General features: G+C 63.7%; 1 protein-coding gene across 1 annotated transcript in view; it reads left to right on the top strand.

Annotated features, from left to right (window-relative positions):
- ZFPM1 (zinc finger protein, FOG family member 1) overlaps positions 1 to 16,107 on the top strand; it is a 34,076-nt gene that overhangs the window by 5,269 nt on the left and 12,700 nt on the right. The window contains exons 2-3 of the mRNA XM_040982247.1: positions 8,372 to 8,500; positions 10,101 to 10,223. Coding sequence (XP_040838181.1) covers positions 8,372 to 8,500; positions 10,101 to 10,223 — 252 coding nt within the window. The remainder of the gene's footprint in view (positions 1 to 8,371; positions 8,501 to 10,100; positions 10,224 to 16,107) is intronic.

Here is a 16,107-nt window from a genome sequence, read left to right as displayed (position 1 = left end):
TTGGCGAGAGCCAGTGGAGCCCCTGATTTTGACCTAGCCCAGCCCTGGCTCTGCAGGCATTTGACCAGCGAACCAGCAGCTGGAACATCTGTGTGTCCTCTCTCTTGCAAATGCACACTGCTTTAGCAATACGGAGAACGCAAACCCCAGGGCAGGAAGTTGCATGCCAGGGTTGCTCTGGTACCTTGAGTGGGACCTGGCTATGCTGCAGTGGGGGATGGGACAGAGCCACTGGCCACCGGCTGGCCAGGGAAGGAGCAGCCAGGGTACCGTGTGCCATTCGAATGGCCATGTGCCATTCGGCCCCAGGTGGGCCTTGGGTACCGTCGCATGTCTGTCTGGATAAAGCCGCCTCCTTGAGCTGATCCGAGATGTGGCGCTGATGGCGCGATGATGGCGATTAGGGCCTGCCTATGGCTAATCCTCCCGCTGACTGACGGACAGCTCTGCTGCCACAGGGAAGGGGCGGAGCCTTCTGAGAGGCCCCAGCCGTGCAGGGGTCTGTGCTGCCTGCGGCTCTGTGAGCTTCCCCTTCTGCATGGAGGAGCTTCTCCAGGACCCTTGGGTTGGGACCAAGCACGGAGCAGAGCGGCAGCCCTGGGAGGGCACCTGTGGCCTTGTTGCTCTTGGGGACACTTGAAGCTCCCCAGGGATCCACACGCTTGAATGCAGCTCAGAGCTCAGGGATCCTGGGGTTTCCAAGCTCATGGGGGCGGGACTGGGGTCTGTCCTGTCTTGTGTCCCCAGGGGTGCTGCAGGGCTCACCCAAGCCCTGGGATCGGCCCCTTGCACAGTGCCTGGGTCTCCCCAGTGGAGGGCATGGAGTGAGCAGGGAGCCCCGACCAGCCACCCATCCCTGGGCTGTCTCCAGCCCCTGACTGTCCCCACCCTGAGGACAGAGGCCTGGGCTCGTGTCCTAGCCCCCGAGCCCCCAGCACATGACCCTGCAGTCCGGGGCGAGGGGTGGACGAGGTGGAACGTGGGAGAGGTGGGTGGGGCCTTGCTCTGTGTCTGGCACTGGGTGGGGGGTGCACTCCGCCCTTCCTCGGCTCGGGAAGGAGGGAAGAAAAGGGAACGGCGATAAAGAGGCCGAGAGACGCCGCGCGGCAGCCGAGCACTATCGCCCGTATCTATCTGCCTGCTCGCTCGGCTCGGCTTGCCCTTATCTCACCCCACCAAAATGCCAGGGACACGCACGGCACGCCCACGGGCCCCCGCCTCTCCCGGGGTGGCTGCTGCGTAGCTGCAGTTAGGGCCAGGTCTTGGGTATCCCCAAGGTGGGCTCAGGTCCGTCCTCGCTGCCAGGCTGTGCCCCTCATGAGCCCCTTGCTCTGCCTAGGCCTCAGTCGCCCTCCACACATGGAGTAGGGTCCAGGGTTCCCCTGTGGTGTGGCTCTTCCAGAACCCTGGGACAGAGTGGGGACTCTGCACCGGGGCTCCCACCACAGCCCGAGGCTCCCCGCCACCAGAACCCCACAAGCAGAGGTGCTTGCAGACATGTAAGTGGAAGACAAAAATCTGGGCTGAGACCTGAGGGGTGGGGAGGGGGCCACAGGCCAGCCCCAGCCCCACCCGTGAAACAGGGTAATGCTAGCGCCTACAGTGTGAGGGTCCCTGAGGTGGAAGGGACGCCCTCCTGCTGCAGAGCTCCGGGTCCCAGCACTGGATATGGTGCAGTGCCTCCACGGAGGTTCTGAGGCTCGCAGTGGAATCCACCAAGCTGGGTTGTTCCTGGGCTTGGAGTCCCCATCTGCCGGCCTGTCCTGGGCTCCCTGGACCTGCCGGGGGCTGAGCTGGGAGACCATGGACGTGAGGGAAGGATCCGTAATGCCTATGTCCCCTGAGAGTGGCCAGTCCACTCAGCAGTGAGCCAGCTGAGGGAAGGGCCTCTCTCTCTCTCTCTTGCTGCCTTTCAAATGAATAAATGAATGAATTTTTTAAAGTATGAAGTAGGTCCCCAGCACCTGGGACCAGGGTTGGCTCTAGCCTGGCACTTCCAGGCCCTGGCACTTCCAGGCCCTGAGGTGAGTCCTCAGTAGCTCTGGTTCTTGCTGGAGGGGTCGAGGCCACCGGGCCTCTGCCCACCACTCACTCCCCTGGGTCTCCTAGGTGTCCATGGCAGGGCGGGGTGACTAGGGCTTTGGAGGCTGGGAAGGGGGCAGGGGACAGGACTAGGCCATAGAGAATAGGGCACTGGCCCCTGTGGCCCACCTGGGCCAGTGAGGGGCAGCAGATGGGCTGGCAGGTAGGTTTCTTTCTGGGCACCACCCGGCATTCCCAGGGAAGCAACCTCAGTCTCCATCCACCCTGAGACTGGGCCAGGTGGGGGGGTGAGAGGGTCTAACTAGGCTCCCCAGGACCCCAGGTCCAAGGACATGGCAGCAGGCATGGAGGGGCATATGACGGTCAGCACCCTACGACCATGTGTGAATCTTGGTGTGAGCTGACACGCGTGTGTGAGGACTCCATGTCTGTGTGATAGCCTTGGTGTGAAGTGACACACATGTGTGAGGACTCCATATCTGTGTGTGTGATAGCCTTGGTGTGAGCTGACATGCGTGTGTGAGGACTCCATGTCTGTGTGTGTGATAGCCTTGGTGTGAGCTGACATGCATGTGAGGACTCCATGTCTGTGTGATAGCCTTGGTGTGAGCTGACACGCGTGTGAGGACTCCATGTCTGTGTGATAGCCTTGGTGTGAGCTGACACGCATGTGAGGACTCCGTGTCTGTTTGATAGCCTTGGTGTGAGCTGACACGTGTGTGAGGACTCCATGTCTGTGTGATAGCCTTGGTGTGAAGTGACACACGTGTGTGAGGACTCTGTCTGTGTGAATCTTGGTGTGAGCTGACACGTGTGTGTGAGGACTCCGTGTCTGTTTGATAGCCTTGGTGTGAGCTGACTCGCGTGTGTGTGAAGTCTGTGAGCTGACACGCATGTAAAGTCTATGTGTGAGCTGACACGTGTGTGAAGTCTATGTGAGAGCTGACACGTGTATGTCTGTCCACTGTGTCCAGTACGGAGTCAGTGAGTGTCCTTAGCACGGAGTGTGGGGTGGCTGTCACCATGCTGCATCTCTGGAGCCTTCAGCCTTCACCACAGTCCTGAGGTCTTGCCGACCCAACCTAGTACAGCAGGGTCTGGGCGCAGGCCCCGCTCCTGTCTGACGCAAGCTCAGTCTCGCAGGAGATGCTGAGGGACAGACCCAAGGGGCACTGCTTATTTCTGTCTCTGATGCGAGGGCCCCCAAAGCTGGCCCAGCAGGCAGGCGCCTGGGCCTCCCTCTGTAACGCGGGATGAAGGAGCAGCCCCTCCCATGGATAGTGGGGCCTGGAGCCCACCCCTCCCAGGTAGCCCCTGCCTGTGACCAGCCTTAGCTTCATTGCCCAACTGGGGAGAGGATGGCTCACCCCTCACGTGGCTCCTCCATGGCCTCGCCTGCTCCCACATGTGGCCCCTCTGTGGGCCTCCCCCCAGCCCCAGGAGCCTGTAATCGGCTCCCATGTCATCTGTCAGCCGAGAGTGACCCAGCCCGGAGATGGCGCCAACCCCAGAACTGATAACTCCCAAGCCCCACGTGATGAATGTGGCGCGAGCTCAGCGCCTGAAACCCATCTCCGCAGCAGCCATGGCTTTCCCAGGCCTCCCCTGCAGCCTTGCCCTGACCAGGCCTTGCTGCTGGGGACTGGGGCCCCAGCCTGGAGAAGGGGGGGTGGCAACTGGAGGCCATGGTAGTGGGGCCCTCATGTGGCGCAGCCCTAGCAGGTCCCCATCCGTGGGCTTGGGGGTCCTCATGTCCTGTGAGTGACTGGAGATGCCGTATCCTCATGTTCCCTAGCCCAGCTGCATGTGCTGGGCCTTGCCCTACCTTGGACCTCAGCTAGAGCATCAGGCTGCCTCCTCCGAGAAGGCCCATGACTGTCTACCTCACTGCCCGAGGAGTCTTGGGCTCTGGGCAGTTGCTGACCTCTTAGGAGCCTTCGCCACCCAGTCCAGGCCAGGTGCACAGGCCAAGGCCCAGTTAGGTCCCCTACCAGCCCTGCACCCCGGGAATATGTGAGGGGACAAGAACCCCCACAGGGCCCAGCCAGCTCAGGCCAAGCACCTAGGGAGGCCTCCAGAGGTCTTCCTAGAGCTCCCTGCCTCAGTGACCCCATCTATAAGACAGGTGACGGCAGGTTGTGGGAGCTGCCCAGGGAAAGGCCACAGCACCTTCTCCTGCCCCTCCCACCCTGGGAAGACCTTGCACCTGCCAGAAGCCTGCTGTGGCCACGGGCTGCAGGCTGCTGAGCCATCCGTGGAGTGGAGTCCTGACTGCAGTGAGGAGGGAGGGCCTGCCTCAGGTGTGGGATGCTGCGCTCACCCACCAGGCTCCTCTGGGGGCTCCTTGGGCACGGGGCTGTCTTGGGGCCATACTAAGTCCTCTCCCCTCTGATCACTGCCACTGGACTGCCCCCGCTTGAGGCTCCTGGGCCTCACTGAGCGCCTCTGTGTGCAGCCAGCACTGCTTTGGGCCTGAGCATGCAAGCCCCCAGACCCCACATGCCAAGAGGTGGGCATGCTGGCTGGGGAAGGGTCTGGGGAGAGAGTAGCCTAGGCAGAGGCGGCAGGACAATGAGTGAGGAGGGTGAGGAGGGACACGGGCGGCAGCCCCCGGTGCTCTGTGTGTGTGTGTGAGCAGGGGACACGGGCGGCAGCCCCTGCTGTGTGTAGGTGGCAGGCTTCCTGCAGGCTGTTTCGGAGCTGTCCCCTTGTCGGCTGAGCAGGACGGCACGGGGCTGCCCCCACCTCCAGCTCACGACCGCAGCCTTGCTGTGCTCCTTCGGGCCTCCCACACTCATGCTGTCAGCAGCCCGTGTCCTGCTCTGGGAGCGTTCAGAAACGGACTTGGACAGGGGGCCCAGAGGGCGCAGGGCTCCGGAGCCAATTGGCACTGCTGGGTCAACATGGGAAGCACCATGGGCTGGGAAGGCCAGGCTTGGTCGTGCTCAGTGGTCGGCTGGGGGCATGTGTACTGTCACAGCTGTGCTTCTGCTACCTCCACATGTTGGGATGGATGTTTTGTCTAGAAAGTTCCAAGGCCCAGGCTCCAAAGACCCTGAGTGTCTGCTGGGCACCTGCCTTGGTGTCCCCTATATCCTCGCAGGCCCCAAGCCAGCAGCTGTCCCGTCCAGGGCTGGCAGGGGACAAGGGGGCAGAGTGAGAGCCAGGACATCTCCCAGACTGACAGGTCCTTGCTGGATGTGTGCACAAAGAATGCCTCTCTCATGCTAAGGGTTGAGGCCTACAGGGAGCAGGTGCGTGGGGCTGGGGGCCAGTCTCCTTCAGGGCCTCACGCCTCCTCTAGTCAGTGTCTCCTGGGAAGGGCCTTGGAAAGCATCCAGGTCCAGGACCCAGCACAGCCTCTGGTGCCCAGCAGCCCAGAGGTCAGGCTTAAGCCCTGGGCCTGCCAGGGCTGTAGCCACGTGCAGGAGGGCAGAACCATGCCTACAGCCTGTCTCCACTGCGGCCCGGGCTGGTGGGAAGGCCAGAGTCTGTTGCTATTTTCTGTCCTTTATCAGGGCCTTATCTGGCTGCTGCTGCCACCCAGGGGCCAGGGGCTCCCTGCAGCCCCACCCCCTGCCTACAGCCTTCTGCCAACAGCAGGGGCCTCTCCCCCTACTTTTGTGGGTGTGATTAGCTGTGCCCAGCACCCACCACACCATCGGTAGCAGGACCCTAGCTCTGGATAAGCCAACGCCAGGAAGTAGGGCCTGGGGGAGCCTCCTCACTCCCACATGGCTCTTGCGGGCTTCTTTCTCCCGGAAGTCTCCCTCCCATTTCCGACCTTCTTCCTCAGGACCTGATGGTGGACGGGGCCAGTGTCAGGGTGCATGAGCGAGCAAATGGATGCAAAAACAGGATGCAGATGAGGCTGAACCTGAGGTCCAGGTGGCCCAGGGAGCCCCAGACTCTGTCTGGGGTTTGTTTTTATTTGTTCAAAACCAGAGTTAAGGAGGGAGAGGCAGAGATCTTCCATCTGCTGGTTTACTCCCCAGATGGCCACAGTGGCCGGAGCTGGGCTGGTCCAAAGCCGAGCACTTCACCCTCATCTCCCACGAGGGCACCAGCACTGGAGCCACCCTCCTGCTTTCCCAGGCTGGATGGGAACTGCAGCAGCCAGGCCTCGAGCCAGGACCGTGTGGGATTGCTGCAGGGGGCAGCTGCACCCCGCTGCGCCACAGTGCAAGTGATAGCCTCATATCCAGGAGTGCATGCCAGTCACCCTCGCCACACCCGCAGGCCCACTGGGGCAGTGCCACTGTGGGGCCACAGCTATGGGCACGGGCAAGGAGCAGAGACCAGTGGCCGCTCAGAGCTTCCCTGTGCAATTCAGTTTAAAGCATGAAAAAAGGGAGTTGATGAAATTCTGCTATCAGCACTGAGCCAATATGCAAATATCTCACCCCCAATCAAATAGCTATTATGTTCCCATTTCCATCTCTGCGTTGGCTTAATGAGCAAGGGGCTGCAGGCATGCAGGCGTCTGCCGCTGGTGATAACTGAGGGGCTGCAGGCACTGTGGGGGCTGCAGCCGACTCCGCCCCAGCCCCCACAGTGGTCCCAGCCTGGCCCCTGGCAGGTACATGGCCTTGGGCGGCTCCGACCGCATTGGCACCGCAGGTGACCTGCAGGATACTGGGGAGAAGAGCCACTGTCCACCCTAGCACCCCCACTGCATCAGCTGGGTTCCCTGCCTTACCCATGAAGTATACGTGGCTGGGCCTGGCCTCCACCTGCACCCTCCCACAGCTGCTGACAGCCACTGCGTCCCCCACCCCCACCCCACCGTACCTGCAGCTGGAGCCCCAGTCCACCCCCTGGGCCTCCCCCCCCCCGCCTTCCCCCAGCCCGCCCCCTCCCCCCAGTTCCCCCCCTCCCGGTCTCCCCCCAGCCCGCCCCCCCAATCCACCCCCTGGGCCTCCCCCCAGTCCCCCCCCCCCGGCCTCCCCCCAGTCCGCCCCCTGGGCCTCCCCCAGCCCGCTCCCCCCCCAGGCCTCCGCCCAGCCTGCCTCCCCCCAGCCCGCCCCCTCCCCCCAGTCTGCCCCCGGGCCTCCCCCACCACTGGGGACTGGAAGGCTGTGAAGGGGGATGCAGGGAAGACACGTGTTCAGTGTGGGGCGCCTGCACAGTGTTGGTGCTTTCATAACGGCACATGCTAGACCCTGCCAGAGCTCTAGGCCAAGAGAGACCCCAGCGGGACTCAGGGTATCTGAGGTCGCGAAGGCCGAGCTAGCCTCCTGGCAGTGCCCAGTGTGGTGCTGCCTGGCAGTTGTCTCTGCATGGTCAGTTGGTCACTTAGTGCCGGACCATGCGGTCTGAATTAGCAGCTGCAGCAGGAGCGGTGTGGGGCAGCCACTCTCCAGGCTCTCCTGTCTCAGCTTTGCTCAGCTTTGTTCTTCCCCTGTGGGAGCTGGGCTCTCCCAGGTATCACCTGTGCCTCAGCCAGGCTGCAGCGTCCATGAAGGCCTGAGGTCTCGCGCCCGTTCCGCAGGGCAGGCCACTGAGGCCCTCCATCCCACCGCAGCAGACTCGGGAGCTTGCAGAAGGACACAGGCAGATGGGCCGGCTCCCTAGGGCCTGGAAGGGCTGACCCCTCTAGTAGTCATCTGGCCATGGCCTCCTGCCCTTGGGGCAATGAGGACCAGAGGCTGGGGCCTTGGCTCTGCTGCTGCCCGTGGGTCAGGCTCAGCCCCTGGGGGACCGTGGGCCCTAGGTACCCCAGGCCCAGGGCTGGGCTGGACACAGCCAAAAGCAGTGTGCCCAAAACCCAGGACCCCGTGTGGTCCACTAATGTCCACTCCTCTGTGGCTGGCGCTGCCAGCTCCTGCTCTTGGCACCTGCTGGGTGGGACTCCCTTCAGCCCCACCCCAACTACCTCCTAGTGCCTAGTGCTGTCCTCAGCCGTCCCTCTTGGCCTCCAGTAGCCCACAGCTACCCGCAGCCTGTCTCCACATCAGGCGCATGTGGGTGACCCTGTCATAGTGGACTTGGGCTGCCCGTGCCTTCTCTGGAAGCTGCCGGAACTGGGGTCTCCAGGGAGTGGGCTTGGCAAGGCACCACCACTTCCACCTCTGGGACATTCTGATGTCACCTTGGGGTCCTCCCCTTCAGGGCCTTCTGCAGCCCCCAGCTTGGGTCAGGTGCTGGTTCACGGGTGCCTGCTGGGGTACAGGCGATGTGCAGCAGAGCATGGCGACGTCTCCCCCAGGGCTAAGGCCGGCAGGCGGCAGAGGCCCAGCCCCTGGCACCCCTGTGCTGCCGTCCCCACAGGGAAGGGCTGGCACTGAGAGGCGGGGCTCCTCATGGGTTACCTCTGCTGTGTCCGCAGGTTCCCTTGGAGACATGGAGACCTCAGAGGAAACCCAGGCCATGGACACCAGTCTCACAGAGCATGACACCACACAGCCAGAGCCCTCGGGCCTGGGTGAGCCCCAGCCTCCAAGCCCCCCCAGAGCAGGTGAGTCGGGTGGAGGCCACATGCCAACCACGGCCATGCAGGGTCCACCAGTTGTGCACTAACCACCCCGGAGGGCCAGTGGTCTGCTCCCCAGGGGCTGTGGCAGCAGCTCCGGAGAGGGGCACAGCCTTCATGAACAGGTAGCCAGGGCAGCCATGCCCGCCTGCCTCAGTGTAAGGCCTGTGGGAGGAGTCCAGTGAGGTGTCCCCTCAGGCAGGAACTACGAACGAAGGTGCTGGTCAGAACAGAGTGGCAGTCCAGAGAGGTCTGGTGTGCCCAGAGCTGCACAGCTGTACCAGGTGGAGCCCCAGCTGCCCTGGGCACCTGTACCCTCTGAGGGGCAGAGTGAGATACCCTAGCTTCACCCCAGGCGACCTGCTCAGGCTAGCTCCTGTGGGCACAGCTGTGCCCCAGACCCCTGAGGAGGGGCCAGGATCCTCCCCACTGTCTCCTCTTCCTCTGCTTCCACGCATGCCCGCCTCCTGTGCACACACACTAACTCCCGCAGAACACAGGGGCTGGCAGAAGGATGGACAGACGGGGTGGCACAAGGGGGCTGGCAGAAGGATGGACAGATGGGGTGGCACAAGGGGCCTCAAGGTCAGCCATAGGTGGCATGGGCATGTACGGAGACCCTAGGGTGGAATGGAGGGTAGTCGAATTGGAGACAGAGAGGAGGACAGGGAGGGGCTGAGGACATGTGGGGGTAGCGGGGGGAGACCTAGACAGTCTTTGGCCCCAGCAAGAGGCACCCCCACCCTGGCACTTGCTGTCCAGGTATCAGGGAACCTGCAGAGCCTGTCAGCCCTGCCCAGCGGTAACCACACTTGGCCCAGTGGCCCTCGGCCTCCGTGTCTCAGTCTGTGGAGTGGGTCACTGTCCCCGTCCACCGTTGTCCCTGGCCACCAGCACCACGGGGACCAGGACTGCAGAGGGCAGGTGGCTGCGATGGACTTTGAGCCGCCGGCTTCCTGGGGAGTCAGGCCCTTATCTGATGTGGGAGCTGGGGCTGCTGGGGCGGGGGTGGGACCCACAGCCAGGGCTGCACCTGGCACGGCCGCGGCGATAGCATGATGGGCGCGATAAGGCTGCGCGGGCGCGATCGGCCAGCGAGGCCGGCCCCGTGTGGCTCCCCATGGTGGCTGAAGCGCCATGCCAGCCACTTTGATTTATAGCCAAAAATAATAGGACTTTTATACCATGCGATTGATTTATTTGATGTTAATCGCACCTCTTATCTTGGTATTAATAATCTGCTGGGTGTGTGACGTCACGGAGGGGCTCTGCCGGGCGCGCATCGATTGGGGGCCGCGCTGGTTATCAGCCCAGCCGGGAAGCAAACATGCCCTTTGGGCCGCCGTGGGGAGCGGGCGGCTGCAGGCCCCCAGCTGCCGACTGCGACGGCGCTGGTGCCCGCTGGCCTGGGCGTGCCCAGGGCCCTGCACTCCGGCTGCTGGGAGTAGCTGGAGACACCATTGTGGGCGGTCAGTGAGGGGCGAGGGGTTTGCAAAAGCCCCTATCCCTTCCATTCCAGAGGGCCGGGAAGGGGGACCCTCCCAGCCAGGGGGTCTCGGCAGTGATGCTGTCTTCCTCCCTGCAGACGCAGCTCTGTCCCCACCACCAGCACCCCCCACGTCCCCAGGAGCCCCCGAGGAGGAGATGGAGGGGCCCGAGCCAGAGGCCACATCCCCGACAGAGAGCAGCAACTCCTGGACAGGGCCAGGTAACCACACGGGCAGGGCCAAGTCTCCAACGGCTGGAAGAGGCCGCCATGCCAGGCACGTGGGTCTGAGGCAGATTGCGGGGAGCGGGCACGCATATGTGATGTTCTTGTGGCAGCATCAGGCAGAACCCCAGGAGTGGCGGCACTGTGTGGTGGCCGTGCTCTGCCAGGAGGAGGGGACGGGGCGGGGACCGGGTGCGCGGAGCCTCTGGGCCATCTCATCTAGCTGCCCCGGTGCTGGGGCATGTGCTTGGGTCTACTGTTGGGCAGGTGAGAACCCCAAGACAGGAGTCAGGGGGCTGGTCCAAGCATGTGCGGGCAGTGTCATGCAGTGCCACCCTCCCGAGGTGGCAGCTCTGACCTCAGGTCCCTGTATGGATGGAGGCTCCAGGCAGCTCTTTCTGGGGGCCAAATCACACTCTGCCATTGGTGAGGTACCCTACCTTTCCCCGCGGCCAAAGTGCAGGTGTCAGGAAGCCGCAGGCTGGGGACTGACCGCCCCGTGTCCCTGTGTGGAGCCCTGGGTTCCTGGAGCAGGGTGGGCAGGCAGTCAGTGGTGCCCACAGCAGGTGGGGGCCCATGGGGGAATGTGAAGTGCCTTGCTCAGCCTGGGTGGAAACCCAGGGTCCACTCCCAGCCTCTGAGACATGGGCCGCGGCCGCCTAGGACCCTCCTAGTCCCCAGGAAGGGACTTGAATATGTGCGCAGCAGCTTCCGCCCAGAGCTACAGGCCTGTGGCCAATGGGCCAAAGGATACCGGCCACATAGCCACTGTTGCAGGCCGAGCAGTTGCCCCATGCCCTGCTTTGTCAGTGAATGCTGTCCACAGGGCTCCATCCCACAGGGCAAGTTGGGAGCCTCCGCCTGGAGGCCAGCACAGCAGCCACCCCCACACAGGTGAGAGAGGGAAGGTGAGAGAGGACCCACGGGAGCCGCTGCTGGGCCCGGAGGCCAAGGCCTGGCTGAGCCGCGATCGGATGGGGGCCGGAACTTCCCCGGGGCTGGGCGCGGCCCCGCAGATAGAGGCTTCTGTGTGGTGGGCAGTGCGGGCGATAAGCCTGTGGCCACCCACCCTGGTGGCCACTACCTATCACACCCACACAGGCCACGCTTATCGTCGGATTCCTTATCTGCGGGGCCGCTGCGCGTTGGTGGGCACCAGGGCCTGTCCCGGTGGGCTGCAGCCCCTTCCCTGCGGGTCCCTGCTCTGTTCCCAAGGGGCTCTGTGGCCGCCCACCTCCCTCCTGCCGCTCTTGGCTCTCCCTTCTGTCTCCATCTCTCCCTCTTTCTCCTTCCCTCTCTCTCTGAGCCAGTTTCCTTATCTCTGGGCCCAGCCGTCCTCCTCCCCAGCGTGGGAATGGCCACAGGCCCTACCGTCCAGTACCTGGCCTTCCTCTGCTGGGAGCAGGGGAAGGGGGGTGGAGGGTGGGACCCAACTGCCCAGGAGGACACACAGACCCCAGGAAGCGCCCCCGGAGCACCAAATGGCAGGCAGCCTCCCAGGCCTCCCAAGTCCCCTGCCTGATGCCACTGCCCTGCCCTCAGTGTCCCCAAGGGTCTCAGGCTGTGTCCTCCAGTAGAGACCCTGTTGCCCTGCCGAGAGGCCCCAGCTGGTCTTGTGGGCTTCTAGTCTTGGAGTGGGAGTGCAGGTGGAGGGTTCCCATATATCACCTGCCCGGGAAAGGCCACTGTGCACTGTGGGACCTCAGGCCTGGAGGCTCTGGGTGGGAGCCAGGTCCCAGCTAAGCGGTGATCCCAAGCCCTGCAGTGGCCTCTAGGGGACGTGAGGGTGAAGCTAGAGCCTAGGACGCCCTGGGTCCCACTGCTGCACCTGAGACCTGAAGGACGCCTCTGGCTTTGGAGGTGGGGGGATGGGGCTGACCCCTAGAGGGGCGGGGTTGATCTAAGAGTGGGGCAGGGCTGACCCACAGAGAGGGGTGGGGCTGACCCATAGAGGGGCAGAAGGTCCTATCCTTTTTTTTTTTTAAGATTTATTTATTTTATTGGAAAGTCAGATATACAGAGAGGAGAGACAGAGAGATCTTTCATCCGATGATTCACTCCCCAAGTGAGCGCAACAGCCGATGCTGTGCCGATCCGAAGCGAGGATCCAGGAACTTCTTCCAGGTCTCCCACACAGGTGCAGGTCCCAAAGCTTTGGGCCGTCCTCCACTGCTTTCCCAGGCCACAAGCAGGGAGCTGGATGGGAAGTGGAGCTGCCGGGATTAGAACTGGCGCCCATATGGGATCCCGGCACGTTCAAGGCGAGGATTTTAGCCGCTAGGCCATGCTGCCGGGCCCAGGTCCTATCCCTTTTGCAGCCTAGCTGGGCAGTGGCTGTTGGGGACTTACCTGGTGTCCCAGTGTCCCCCACTTCAGGTCAGGGGAAAGAAGGTGTCTTAGGAGACACAGCTCCCGTCCGACTTTGGGGTCCCCAAGGCCCAGCGACAGTCTACGTAGAGGCTGCCATTGCCGTCACTCCACCTGGCTGGGTCCTGAGGATGGAGGCCCACGCAGCAAGAGGTGGTGTGGGGTCCCTGTCCCTGGGGCCATGGCTGGGCTCAGGGCACAGCCCACACCAGCCCAGGCTGTGGCTCCCTGAATCACCCTCGCCCCACCCTTGCCAGTACCATCTCTGGTGCAGGCAAGGGGGCGAGCCCGTGTGTGGCGTGAACGGGACAGGAACCTTTCCTGGCATAGGGTACACCGACACGGCAGGAGGCACCTCCTCCAGGGTGTCCGCTGCTCTCAGGGCTGGGGTCAGTGCGACTTCCCAGCTCGGCTTCCTAGGCAAGGGGGGCAAGTGAGAAGCCTGCTGTGGGCGTCACGGATGCGGAGTGCTGCGTCCATGGGTCCAACTCTCTGCCCCAGGCCTTGTGCTGCGCTCTGCGTCTGGGGGTGCTGGTGTCAGCTCCACACTTGCATGGGGAGCCCTTCAGGATAAGGCTTTGCAGGGGCAGGGTGGGCCCGACAGCAGTGGCGTGAGGGTCGTGGGGTCTCCACAGGCTAAGCCCGGCCTGGGGCCCAGTCCTCAAGTCCCCAGAAAGGCTGCTGTGTCTCCAACGGCTGCTTGGGAGCTAGCGGGGCTCCTGGGGGTACCCAGAGTAAAAGGCCTGCAGGGAAGGCTCCGCGCCCCAGGGGAAGGGGCAGGAGGCGGCCAAGGGCAGTCGGGGGGGTGTGCTGCCCCTCCCTGGCACGGTTCTGGCAGGACCCCCCCAGTCTGGGAGCTGGCCATCTGGGCTCTGCTCCGTGACTGTGCCGTCCCAACTTATTGCACCCAGGACGGTAGAATGGGTTGTCCTGGGGCTGTTCCGATGGCCACAGAGTGGTGGGCCAATATGAGGCCTCCCCCTCCCCACATCGTGGCCTGCGTGGGTGGGAAATCAGTCCGGGATTTCGCGTTATCGCAGGGCTGGCTGGCGGGGCTGCCCCCGGTCTATTTGTGTTAGATTAACAGTCGGGAAGGGGTGCTGGTGGGTGACGAGGTCAGCCTGGGGGCAGCTCGGGCCTGGGCCTGTGCTGGCCGACCCCCACCCCCACCCCAGGCGTGGAGCCAGCATGCAGTGGAGTACCTGCCAGGGCCGGCACAGGTCTGTGTCACGCAGACTGCCCTCCCAAGAGAGCCTGTGCACAGAGCCCTGTGGTGGGAGGGGGTGTCAGTGCAGGGCTGGAAGCCTCTCCCTACACCCCCGGAACCGGGGCAGGGCTTCCCTGGGCGGCCCCCATGCTGTGCTCAGCAGCCCGTCGCCCCAGCCATTTGGCCTCTGGCCTGCCTCTGACCACGCCTCTTGCCGAGGCCCTTGGACCTCGGGGCCACCAGCCACAGGAGAGCCTACACCATCTCATTCCCCTGCCCTGGGCTTGCCAACAGTGCCTGCTTTCAGACCCAGAGGCGGCTGGACACAGCTGCCCCCAGCCTCAAGAAAATGTCCAGGGGCCCAAGCCTCAGCCCCCGCTGTTGTCTGGGCCGATCGTGTGTGTCCTAGGCTCAGGCCGCCTCCCCAAGTGGGGCTGGCCGTGGTGTGGGCAGAAGGCAGCGGGGCAGCGGGGCACCCGTCATGTCCTCTGGCCTGCTGGCGGGTGGGGGCTCAGGCTGGCCGCTGGCCACGCGCTCCCCACTGACCTCACCACCTTCCGGGAGCAGCCATCTGCGGCCAGGGTGGCTAATCAAGCCACTTCCTCCTCCGCCCTCCCACCCTTCCTGCCCGGCCGCCTGCCTCCCCCTCTCCCCACAGCCTGGCTGCCCGTGCCTGCCAGCACCCCCAGCTGCGGAGCCATGGAGACAAGCCCACAAGCCTCCCTCCTGGCCCACTGGTCTTTTAACCTCTGACATGTGTCTGGGGCATCTAGGGCAAGGCAGACAGGATGTGCCACCCAAGACTCACTGGTATCACTACTGCCCCCTATCGCTGAAGCTGTGGCCGAGTCTGAGTGGACTGGGCAACTTGCACCCTGTAGCTCCCTCCGTCTCCGGGGCGGGGGGAGGTGGGCATGGCACCCCACCTGGCAGAGAGGGAGCTGCATGCTGAGCCGTGCTCCCGCTGCCTCCTGCCCAGTTGCTGTCACAGGGACAGCCCCAGCGGTCCGAGGAGCCCCGCCCTGCCACACGCCCGCACCAGCTCCCGTGTTTATTTATTTATTACTCCTCTATCCGTGCACAACTTTTTATTTCCTTGCTGCATTTTTCCATTTTGGCGGCCGTGGACATGGCTGATAAGATCGGTCCCCGGGGATGGGACAAAGGGGCCGCTCAGCGCGAGGGCTGGTCATATCCTGAGCCCACAAGGGCCAGGCAGGACCGGGATGCAGCAGATGTTATCACGCCTCGCCTGCCCTGCCCAGGGATGCCCAGTGTCCAGTGGGCAGCATGGCTGTCAGAGCCTGCCCCTGCCACTCCCAGGCATCCTATCAGACCAGGCCTGTCGGTCGTAGTAGAATCATCCCTCCTGGCCCACCACGCGGTCCCAGCTGACTGGCAGCACCCACACTGGGCCGCAGGCAGGCCAAGCGGCCCTGGTCCTGGGGAAGGATTTGTGTGGGAATCACGCAAGGTGGGCAGGAGGGCTCTCTGTCCTGTGGGTCAGAGCTGGAAAGAGTTCTATAGGAGAGAAGATGTGACTGTACAGGGGCACATTGCATGAACATGCCCCCTGCTACCAAGTCAGGGGGCACACCCAGCCCTGTGCTCTGGTGGCTCTGCTGATGTTTCTCTGGGCTCTCATAGGTGTCCTGGGCCATGCAGTCCCATTGGCAGACAGGGCAGGGTGTGGGGTCTGGACCAAGAACTGCAGCCAGTGTCTGGTGCTGGGTATGGGGACCCAAAAGCCTGGGCAGGGGTATGGGGACCCAGCACCCCAGGACACAGAGCCTGGGCAGGGTGTGGGGACCCAGCACCTCGGGACACGGAGCCTGGTCAGCAGGGTGTGGGACCAGCATTCGGACACAGAGCTGGCAGGGTGGGGACCCAGCACTCGGACACGAGCTGGCAGGGTGGGGACCCAGCACCTCGGGACACGGAGCCTGGTCAGCAGGGTGTGGGGACCCAGCACCTCGGGACACGGAGCCTGGGCAGGGGTGTGGGGACCCAGCACCTCGGGACACGGAGCCTGGTCAGCAGGGTGTGGGGACCCAGCACTGGAGCAGTCATCTCGGCCCTCAGTGCCCTCGTATGCCCGGCCCGGTCTCTGGACAGGGGAAGCAGGTATTGCTCATGTCATATAGAGCCACTCTTGATTTCCTGGCAGGAAGGGGTGCCGAGACCCTGCCTTCAGGGACTCCCCTCAGCCAGGCTGGCCCCTGAGGTTGCAGGGCCCCATGAGATCCCTGCACCACCAGCTGCCCTCATGCACAGGACCCTCCTCCACGCTGCAGGAGATCCAGTGCC

The sequence above is a fragment of the Ochotona curzoniae genome, unplaced genomic scaffold, assembly GCF_017591425.1.
Source record: "Ochotona curzoniae isolate NIBS_2020 unplaced genomic scaffold, NIBS_Ocur_1.0 contig_3622, whole genome shotgun sequence".
Lineage (NCBI taxonomy): Eukaryota > Metazoa > Chordata > Mammalia > Lagomorpha > Ochotonidae > Ochotona > Ochotona curzoniae.
Note: the sequence above shows the minus strand (reverse complement) of the source record. Positions and strands in the feature narration are given on the sequence as shown.